The sequence below is a fragment of the Cyprinus carpio genome, chromosome B3 (assembly GCF_018340385.1).
Source record: "Cyprinus carpio isolate SPL01 chromosome B3, ASM1834038v1, whole genome shotgun sequence".
NCBI classification, from domain to species: Eukaryota; Metazoa; Chordata; class Actinopteri; order Cypriniformes; family Cyprinidae; genus Cyprinus; species Cyprinus carpio.
Window position 1 is genome coordinate 26,065,792 of NC_056599.1, and position 12,034 is coordinate 26,077,825.

At 35.4% G+C, this 12,034-nt stretch overlaps 1 protein-coding gene across 8 annotated transcripts in view; it reads right to left on the bottom strand.

Annotated features, from left to right (window-relative positions):
* LOC109055398 (zinc finger protein 385D-like) overlaps positions 1-12,034 on the bottom strand; it is a 97,306-nt gene that overhangs the window by 22,182 nt on the left and 63,090 nt on the right. For all 8 annotated transcript variants that reach the window (XM_042720459.1, XM_042720464.1, XM_042720460.1 and 5 more), the window contains one exon: positions 1,838-1,980. In XM_042720459.1, the coding sequence (XP_042576393.1) occupies positions 1,838-1,980 (143 nt within the window). The remainder of the gene's footprint in view (positions 1-1,837; positions 1,981-12,034) is intronic.

Below are 12,034 nucleotides of genomic sequence, written 5' to 3' on the forward strand. Positions count from 1 at the left end.
TGTGACTGTCCCACAGACCAAAAATAACGACTTCATTTTCAACAATTCCTTTGTCAACAGTCTCCTCTGTGTCTCTCCATATCACTGTATGCTGCGTATGCTCTTCTGTATCATCCGTTGCCACAAGGATGCACTGTTTCTACGTGTTATTTAGCTTTGATTGAAAGAAAGAAAAGCCACACCCTTGTGGCACGGATGAAGATACAGAAGAGCATACGCAGCATACAGTGATATATGAGAGAGACACAGAGGAGACTGTTGGCAAAGGAATTGTTGAATAAAGTTGTTATTTTTGTTTTCTTCGCTTACAAAAAGTGTTCCCTCCCTTCGCTTCATATAACCCAGATTTCATGTCTGATGGCAGATGGAGTATTCTGACGATGACTTTCATACCTTTTCTGGACCTTGACACTGTTATTTATTTGGCAGTCTATGGGACAGTCACAGGCCTCCCGGTTTTCATCCAAAATATCTTAAATTGTGTTCCGAAGACGAACAGAGCTTTTAGGGGTTTGGAACGACATGGGAGTTATTAATGACAAAATTTTCATTTTGGGGTGGAGTATCCCTTTAAACTGCATTACATTGCATCACACCAAATACACAAAATAATGTTCTTTTTAGTAATGCCATATGACCCCTTTAAGGCAGTGGTTCCCAACCATGTTCCTGGAGGCCCCCCAACACTGCACATGAGCTGATGATCTGAATCAGGTGTGTTTGATTAAGGTGACATGGAAAACATGCAGTGTTGGGGGGCATCCAGGAACGTGGTTGGGAACCACTGCTTTAAGGAATTTATTCGGTAAAAGTGTTTTCATCATAGTTCATGCATTTTTCGTAGTTCTTACTGGATAAGAAATTTATCCTACTTAGTTGAGTGCATACATTTTAATGCACATTTTTAGAATGTATGCGCATCTTGGAGTTTCCATCCAGCTACGCATAAAAATAGGTGGATAAAAACATAGCTAACATGAGATGAGATGAAGTGAGACAAAGCAGCTGTAAAGAGATGACATGACACAAGAACAGAAAAGAAAAATATAAGACAAAGCAGTAGTAAAGAGAAAAACAGAGCAGAGGAGACTAAAAGAGCAGAGACAAGACGAACAGAGAAGACATAAGCACACTAAAGCAGCAGTAAAAAGAAGAGAAGAGAAGAGAAGAGAAGAGAAGAGAAGAGAAGAGAAGAGAAGAGAAGAGAAGAGAAGAGAAGAGAAGAGAAGAGAAGAGAAGCAGTAAGGAAAGCAAAGGAAAGCAGTGGAGGATAAGAGAGGAGAGAGGTCACTGACAGCTACTTTGCTATTGAGACAGGTGCATTTATCACTGTAGTATGTAGTAAAAAAAAAAAAAACACAAGGATTTGGTCAAAAAGAGAACCAGCACCTGACTATATATTAACAGTGCATATATGTGATATGCCCTTGGTGTCTAAGATATATTATTTTTAGTCGACTGACATTGCACTCACGAACATAACCCATGGCGTGTGGGTGTGTGTGTGTGTGTGTGTGTCCAGATGCGGATATCAGAAGAAAGAGAACCCTGTTACACACACACTGCCTCCAAAACGGTGCTAAGAGAGTCTGAAACTAAATCTAGATCCTAATCTGAGCCGCTGCTCGAGTCTTAAATCTAAAATTACTATCTAACACAATACACCTCTGTTTAGCGGCCCTTTTTGCAAACATTCTGCACTCTGCTGAATCGTTCCTGACATTTAGAGCTGACATTTGGGACCAAGCGCGATGCCTTTAAAATGTTAACTTTAAATTATGACACGTTTGGGAAGGTGAGATGTAGTAAATAGAACCAAGACTGCTGATGAACTCACAGTGTTGAAGTTGGGGAACAGGTTGAGGGGGGAGGAGCCACTGAGCCGGAAGGGCAGGAAGTGTTTCAGGTCCAGAGGGGTCTGCAGCGGGCGACCCTGCACCGGTAATGAGGCCAGCAGGGGGCTCCCCTGAGCAGCCGTACCTGAGAAGAGCAACAACAACAACCAACACATTTAAGAGAAAATCGCCACTGTTCAGACCAAGACAGGAGAGTATTTAAATCAAGCAATTAGTGCACAAATACCATGATCAATGAAGAGAAGGGAGATGCTTAATAACAGTCAGACAGTTCAGTGAACCAGGATCGAATGAGTTTTAAACCATCATTATTCTGACACACACACACAAAACACTGACTGCTCTGATTACAATTATTGTTCTATCTATTCAGAATTAATTGTTAATACTGCATGAAAAAAAAAAAATCAACCTGAAAGGATCTTTTTGAAAGTGCATCAAGATCAAGAGTGAAATGTCATGATTATTTTTAAGGTTTTAAAAATTCACAATTTTTACAGTTTTTAAAGATTATGTAATTTTTTTAAATTATAAGTCAATGTAATTATATTAACTCATGGCTTAATATAATTTTTTTATTTATTTATTTTTTTTTATGTATATCGAATTAAATAACTTTTCAGGCCTGGAAATCACAATTTAAAATTGTGTGGGGACACTGCAAAATGTGGCATGTGACCCAATCTGGCCTAACCCTACAAATAACACTCTCTACAAATGTAGTAAATCCTGAATGGCTAGTTGACAAAACATGTCTATGAACCTTTTCTTTTCAGCAATAAGACTGTAGGTTACAATATATATAATTAATATAAATATATATACTTTACACAAAAGTCAGACTGATCGGGTGTGGACTGGACCACATTGGCTGTGTCTCACTCAGTGAAATGGACATCATGGGATTTTTAATGGTGTGCGTGTCTACAGGGATATCATGTTTTTAATGGAGCAGGGATGTAAAGGTTTCTCATTTTCCAGTTGGCTGAATCTGAAATCTAGGAGCGTATAGGTACTTACCTTACCACAAAGATCAATCAGTGTAGTGTACACAGACACACACGCACACACTCCATGGAGGCTTGATATCAGTCATTTATTTCTGTCAAACTGTCACATTTCAGTGTGTGTGTGTGTGTGTGTGTGTGTGTGTGAAAGAGAGTACTGATGCTATCAACTCACAGAAGTGCAACATTAATCATAGCCCTGACAATTTATTAGAGCCAGCACCTCACCACACACACACACACACACACACACACACACACAAAAGAGAGTACTGATGCTAACACACACACACACACACACACACAGATATGTTCTGACGGTCAAGATTAGGCCTTAGTGTACAAAATTCATATAGTTCCAAACTAAGTTTCAAAAATATCATCTACTTAGCCTTATGTCTTTCCAAATCTGTGTGATTTTTCCATCTTCCATGGGACATAAAAAGAGAAGTTTAGCAGAATGTTTATGCTGTTGTTTATATATATATATATATATATATATATATATATAGTTATATATATATATATATATATATATATATAAATATATCAAAGTAAAATAAATTGTTAATAAATTGTACTAAATTGCTAAAACTCAAATAAAAATAGTTACATGGAAATGTTTAAAATGACAAAAGCACATAATAAAATTACTAAAACTTAAACCAAAAAATTAAATAAATTCAAAATATTAAAGAACTTAGTATATACTATTACATAATACTATAAATAATACTAAAATAACACTGGTCTGATGTTACTGAAGCCAAATATCATTGTTTCTTGCATACTTCATAACTGATCACAACACAAAATCTGGATTTGTGCATAATTACCTGAGAACAGAGATGATCAGAGAATAACTGCTTACATTTATATTCGAATATAGATGATACCAAGTTCTACAGACTACTAGCCATCGCACATCGAGATAAAAAGTCCAGTGGGTTTGGAATGATATAAGAGCGAGTAAATGATGACAGAATCCCCATTGTTGGGTAAACTTTCTCTTAAATTTCCTATTTCTTTAAAACTTACGCACAAGGCGCTTCAGAGATGTTTCAATGATGACACTTCAGTCCTAAAGCCTCATGCAACCTCATTCCATCACATTTTCATGTTCCAAAGAAATTTCGGTGTGACTGTGTGTAATCTAATTCAATGGAGCTCAAAATAAATGACCAGCACGCCCCGAAAAGGCAGACTTATTTTTCAAGTGGTTATACGCACGCAATATTCAACCAGAAATGCACACATCCACACAATGAACGTCACACACATGCTCTTGGCCTCAAACAGATAAAGCTTTGAATTCAGATGGTGCCACCAGTATATGCTGGTGTCTGAATGTAGTGGACCACAAAACACTGAGCAAAAAGAAAGACGAGATTTTTTTCCCCCTCTCTCTTTCCTGACAACATTTGAAAGGCGTAATTATGATTTCCAGAGCGCTGTAATTAGCAGAATCCGCTGCTCTTGCTTCTCTGTCTATCTCCCTCCCTCCATCTCTCTCTCTTCCTCTCAAACATAGCCAGAGTCCAGCTGGCATCTCTCACTGTGTTTCTATGTCACATCACATATTCCTTCCTCATTTGCTCTTTTGTTTCAACACTCACTTCCTCACACATCCATTTTAAATATTTGAATATAAATGCTTGTGCACAGACTACCATTCAAAGGTCTGGGGTCGGTAATGTTTTAAAATAATTATCTTATGCCTGCCAAGGCTGCGTTTATTTAATCAAAATATAGTAAAAACAGTAAAATTGTGAATCACTGTTAAAATTTAAAAGACTATTTTCTTTTTTTAATATAATGTTACAATGTAATTTATTCCTGTTATAACAAAGCTCAATTTTCAACAGCCATTACTTAATTGCTTAAGTAACATTACTAATTAATATCAATGGGGATTTACAATGTGCTGCTTAATATTTTTGTGGAATTTTTTGTTTTATGAACATTATGTACAAAGAAGTACAAAAGTGACAAAAAGTATACAACAGCAGAACAAAACAAAACAACAGAACAAAAGCATAAATTTCTTCTAAAATATCTTACTGACTTCAGACTTTTGCAAGATATTGTATACAGTGAGATCCTGCACTTGAGCTGCATATACGCCACATACTTGCATCAGATCTGATGATCATGTTCTCCATCATGAGTTGAAATGATCCAAGAGGCAGCTTGAGCTTTAATAAAAGCAATAACATCTGTCTGTCTGTACAGTGTCACATTATCAATGTCATAAATGTATATAATGCAGAAATATAATGCAAAATATGAAATATGCTTGTTTCTTTTCACACCAAAAACAGTTTTTTATCAAAAACTTCAAAATTTAGTTTATTTCCAGAATTTCAAATGTGGCTTTTGAACCCCACTGCACATGTTTTTAATATGTTTACATGTGAAAGTGTGTACGAGTGTGTGTGTGTGTGCTTTGGAAGGCATTACCGACATCCCTCTTCCCATTTACATAACGCACAAGCCTACAGCATGTACCGCACACACAACCTAAGCTCAGTGTCACACACACAGTCACAAACAAACCCTGCGGCAGCAAACCCTGCCTGAGTCCATCCTGAGACGAAACCGAGGGTGACAGGCATGTGCGTGTGTGTTTGTGTGTATGCACATGTATAGCTCGTTTTATTTGTGCTTGCCTATTTGTATGTGTCTGTGATGCGAGAGAATGTGACAAAGAGAGAGCTGCATTCTGTGCTGTTGAGACGAGCGCATAGTGTTTAGCTGCAGTGTGTGTGTGTCAGGTCGCACCGGAGCTCTTTAATAAGCACACAAAAATTCAGCTCAGGCCTGGTCAGTCCAGAAGAACCAGCTCAGACGGTGTAGGGCTGATGCTCGGCTCCTCGGTGATGACCAGAGATATTTGATAAAGAACCATTTTTGGATATCTTGGTGGCTTTCTAAATAACGATTAGGCTATGAGCCAATAATTACATTTAGAAATATAGCATCTGAGATAATTATGAGCCAATAATTACCATTTAGATATTATCAGCACTTGCCTGCTCGGCAAGTGTATATTTAGTATTAAAAAAAATTGTGAGCAAATTTTGAGTCAATAATATTATGTTCTCATATAAAATATAATATAAAATATAATAATATGTAATATTTATTATTATACATTCATTATGATATACAGTATATAACATTAATAAGTAAATAAATACATATAAATTAAAAAATGAAAATAAATGAATACTTTTATACAGCAAGGATGAATTAAAAGGCATATTATAATGTCACAAAAGATTTATATTTCAAATAAACAAATAAACATCTGTTCTTTTGAACTTTCTATTCACCAAAGAATCTAAGAAAAATAATGCATCACGGATTCCACAAAAAAATGAATCAGCACAAATTTTAACACTGATAATAATAAGTGAAGAATGTTTCTGAAGCACCAAATCAGTAATGATTTTTTGAAGGATCATATGACACTGAAGAGTGGAGTAATGATGCTGAAAATTTCAGCTTTGCTTCAAAGGAATACATTTGAAAATATATTCAAATACAAACAGTTATTTAAAATTGCAATTTTTAAAGCACTACCTTTTAACTGTACTTTTTAATCAAATACATTTGTGTTTGACATTTACAGTATTTCCTTGGGTTACTATTTTTATTTTTATTTTTTATTATATATTAAACAGTATTCAAATCAACTTCTGCTGCTTTAAAAAGTGTTACATAATCAAGCATTGACTTAATATATCATGTATATAATTACCTTTTATCAGGCTTTAACCATCCTAAAACACTCATATCAGTCAACCACAGAGGCATATAACACCAGAAAGATGAGATGTAAGAGGGATACATAATGAAAGAGGGATGAATGCTGAACATACTGTAGCTGAAGAAATACAAGTAGAGAAACAAAGTGGGCTTAATAGTTAATTAAGTGCGAGCGGTTGTGAATCTCGTTAACTGGTATCAAGGGATTGACTTGGCTGCACTCAGATACAGTGAAGCAACATGAGCCCTAACGCTACATGACAGAAAGTATCCCTGTGTGCGTCTTTCCATTCCTCAGGCCTGTCTGATGCCTACTTCCTTAAAAAAAATCCAAATAAACAAATAAATAAATAATCTGCAGTCAGGTGCTCTCTCATTCTGTAAGGCTGCACAAAAAACACTTTTCAATCAAATCCTCACTCTGTCTTTCTTCTCTGCACCAGTCTGTCGAAACCCTTCAGCAACCACAATCAGGACTCACTCCCGAATCTCTACAATTCACTCTCCTTCTCTTTCCTTCCACCTCTCTCTGACCTGCATGTATTTCTTTCCCTCTTTCTGTCCTTCCTTCCCTACATCGCTTCTTCTCTCTGTTCCCTTCAACAAAACAATCCTAAAGGACGAGCGTGCCGGTTTTGATTAGACGTAACAGCGCATGAAGAACATAATGAGAGAGGAAATGATGGAATGATTGTAGGCTCCGCTGAAGCTGCGTGTCAGAGAGGGACAGAAACAAGCAGAATTAATTAGTTGCAATATGAAGACCCTTCCAGAACACAGAGGTCACCCAACACTGACCTTTAAAACCAGGGGACCTGATTGGCTGATGATGCACATGTAATATGATGAGCATAATTAGCAAAGATTTTATCAATTAAGCATTAGAGAGTGAAAAGAGAGAGCTATTCTGTCCCTCTATTTTCGGCCTTCCTCTCCTCCTTTGTTGTTAGTTTTTGTGTGCCTGTTCATTTTGCAGTTCACCTGCCAGCTTACATTGAATCAAGTATGTAATTAGGGGTCTCTGGCTGTGTGTGTGTGTGTGTTTTGTGTTTGTTTTTGTGTTTTTTTGTGTGTGTGTGTGTGTGTTGTGAGTGCATGTTGTGTGTGTCATGTGAATGTATAATAATGGCTAATGAAACATCATGATGTGTTCACTCATGCCGAATTGAATCTACCCAGAAATCTCAATTTAATGAAGTGCTTTTGTGAGTGTGTGTGTGTGTGTGTGTGTGTGTGTGTGTGTGTGTGTGTGTGTGTGTCTGAATGTAAAAATGTGCCAGTCTCAAAATAACATCTTATGTATTGTGTGTCCAAAATAGCCCTCTCACAAATCATTTGAGGTAAAATTTAAACAAATAACATCTTATGTATTTGGGGGCTGTAAGATTTTTTTTAGTTTTTGAAAGAAGTCTCTTGTGTCAACAAGGCTGCATTTATTTAATCAAAAATACAGTAAAACCATAACATTGTGAAATATTATTACAATCTGTAAATGACTTTTCCATTTAAATATATTTCAAAATGTCATATATTCTTGTGATGTTCAAGCTGAATTTTTAGCATCAATATTCCAGTCTTAAGTGTTACATGATCCTTCAGAAATCATGCTATTAATAATTATAATATGAAATAATAATATGATACATTTTTCAGGATTATTGAAGAATAGAAAGTTCAAACAGCATTTATTATTATTATTATTATTATATAACAATGGAAAAGTCTTTACTTTCACTTTTGATCAATTTAATGCACCCTTACAAGATAAAATTAATTTCTTAAAAAAAACTTCTGAACCCAAATTTTGAATAATAATGTATATTTTAAGGTTTGGTTAAACCACATTTCATTTAATGTTGTTTTAAGCCCTACATTTAACATTAACATGAAATGGCAACATTTGCAAAAGAACATTTTTTTTTAATAGAAATCTTTTGAAACATAATAAATGTTTTTACTATAATTTTTGATCAATTTAATGCAATTCTTGCTGAATAAACAAAACAGTTTCTAAAAAATCCCCAAACTTTGAAACAGTAATTCATATTCTGAAAACAAGAAGAATATTACTGAAACCAATTACACAAAAAAAGATCAGGATCAGATTTCTAAGAGAATGTTTGACCTTGACTGATCTACATTTATGTTCAAAGCGACTTTGAATACAAATCTCTACTCGACATATCTCAAATCTGCATATGCATTATTATACACAAGAGAATCTGTCAGTTACATATTATCTATCTAGCTGATACAATTGCAAAAGCATGGAGAGAAAGCGAGGTGCAAAGCATGAGAAAAAGAATGTTGTATGAGCCTCTTTCTTGTTCATTAAGATGGCCTATTCGCCATTCAAAATAAGAGCCTCTTTTAATAACGTCTTATCATCTTCTCTGCTTGGATCCAGAAGGCGCCGACACAGTGCTTCTGCCTCAGCCGCATTAAAAACCAGTTTACTGGACATACTTGGAATGAATTTATGTGACTTTTGGGTATATTCAGCAAACACAATATCCAAAAATTTTTCTTCATTCTGTGCTATACAATAGAAATCAATTATAATGTATTTATATTATACACTGATTATATATTTTACAAGCATTTTTTTCCGTTCTGCTCCATTTCATAACAAAAGGCATCAAAATGCTTATAAAGCACTTCCTTCAGTCTCTACGTTGTCTCACCACTGCAAATTAAACTTCAACACAAAGATGAATAGCATAATGTTTTTCCTTATAGTAATCAGTCAAAATTCAGCAGAGAGTTTGTTTGTGAATTAAACAAGGCAGGTGAATATTATTCGTTCGTGACGCCTGCGGTGTGAATGTACTTCTAATGTAACCTTTACAAACTGCTCCTGCATCAGAATCGAAAATAGTGTTAGCGAGCCCAAAGGAGACAATAAACGACCTGATTAAATGATAAGATCATAAGGCAGAACATTTGAGCATGACTAGGAGCTTTTGCTGTGCGTAGAAATGTCTTCGGTTAATCATTAACATCATAAATTCTATTTACAATTGAAATTAAAACCAACACAAAATTAGAAACAATAAAAATCATTCTAAAACACCCATAACTCACACACACGCATAAAAAAGTAAACGTCAAAGGAAATAACTCTCTATGGAGAGTTTACTAACTTATTGTCCATTCAATAACTGCAGACCATATGGCCCCAAAACACATTTTATGTGCCATACTGTCAAATAAAGGCTCTTCAGTAGGTGTGCAAGTGTGTAAGCGTGTGCATTCCAGAGAGAGAGACTGAGAGGGAGAGCATCATCAAAACCAATGGTGCAAAGCGGGCAACCCATCTGCCACAAAGGAACAATAAAGCCTAAGGCTTCTGTGTGTGTGTGTGTGTGTGTGTGTGTGTGTGTGTGTGTGTGTGTGTGCAAGTGTGTGTTAAACACCCTGAGGCTGCACAGTGATAAATTACTCCTTTTTTCTTTTTCCCCCAGAGAGTCCGGCTGAAGGAAGGGAGGGTGAGAGGTTTGGTGCACGACTACAAATATCAAATTGATAAAGAGCAGGAATTGCAGGACATAAATATAAAATCAAAGTATCACATTCATTCATCTGTTACGCTTCAGTAAACCACAGCGGCACATGGAACAAAGCGCCATGCAGATGAGGAAGAAAAACACAAGGAAAGCAATGAGGAATAGAGAGGAAGTGTGTTCTTATTTGTGAGTGTCATGACTGCAGGGTGAATATATGCAGAGGGAGAGCGCATGCTGTTTTCTTATCTCAATCAAACTGTGTGTGTGTGTGGCAGCAAAAGGCTGTGCAGTTGTTACACTGATAAGACAATGTTCTTTAAAAAGGGTTTTGCTCTTTTTGTACTATATAGTTTTTTTTTTTTTTAAAGCACTATTAAAAACTGTGAAATCAGAAGAGACGTCATTTATTACCACCAATAGAATCATTATCAATCAGAACTACTGATTGTGGAAAATATTCTTCTTCAACTAATTATTTTAATTATTAATTTTAATAATATAATTACATTCAAATTAATAAGGGTTATATTTTTTAAATGCTGTTTAATTTCATACATTTTTAAGGGTGGCTTAAGAGTCTAAATATGTCTAAGTACTCTGGTGAATAATAATAATAATAATAATAATAATAATAATAATAATAATAATAATAATAATAATGATATTGTACAATTGTAAAAATTGCCATCGTAAAAACATTCTTAATCTATTACTATTATTTATTATTATTATTATTAATAATATTTTTTTACAATAATTTTTTATTAGAAAAAATAATCAAAATAATATTCACAATATTTCAATGTACATGGCAAAATTATTTGTTTATTTATTTGCATCAATTTACTATTTTTAAATATACAAATTATACACTATAATAATACACAGTGACCCCAAAATATTTGGACACTTAAATCATACCTAAACATGTATGAATTTTGTTGCCGTAAATTATAAAATCAGCAAAGTAAGTGCCATGTTAAAATAAATGCCACTAGGTACGGTATTTTGTAATAAAATGAATTTCATATACATACATGAAAAGAAATTCCCTCCATCCCCTTCATTCATTGTCTGTCTGTCACTCTCTCTTTTAATACAGACACCTCAACACATAGAAAAACTGAGCACTCAATCACAGCCACTTATGAAGTGATGTGGAGTGACAGAAGCTTAGCTGAGTTCATTTCCTGTTTAAATGAAGTCATTTCCTGTGTCAGCAGCCACTTAAGAGCTGTGACCTCAAAATAAACATCACTTATTACATGATCAAACACCTTACTGAAGAAAAGCACACCGGATACACCCCCCCCCCCAGACTTAGCGAGAGAGATTAGACGTGCCTGACGTTAATGCAGTGGAACACTGCAGCAGCATGATAAGGAAAAGTGTTTTTAAAATCTCATTATTCAACCTCTATAGTGCTCCGCTAAGAATGTATCAACAGAGACCGTGAACGTAAATGCAAATGTACGGCAGAAATGGCGGAAAATGTGTCACACAGGCGGAGTGCTAAACATACAGTGATATCTATGTATCTGTGCCTGTCGTTTTGGGTCGCTCTCCATCTATCTCTCGAACAGCATTGTGGTTCATTAGTAAGCAGGTGTTCAGTTGATCTTTTTGCATATCTATTTACCGGTTGAATAGATGCAGCACCTCTTGAAGGACATAATGTCATTGAAATGTCCCTTCCCACTCGCCCTATTTCCTGCCTGTGAATGTGTTTCTGTTTTTTTTATGCTTTTTTTGTTTTTTATGAGAGAGTGTGGAATGTGTTTTGGGATGTGTTTGGCAGCAGTGGTCTGTAATTGTTTTAAATAAGCCTCATGCGTCATGCCAAATAATGGCAGCTCAATGAAGACATTAATCTACACAAGCACATCTGTGCGAC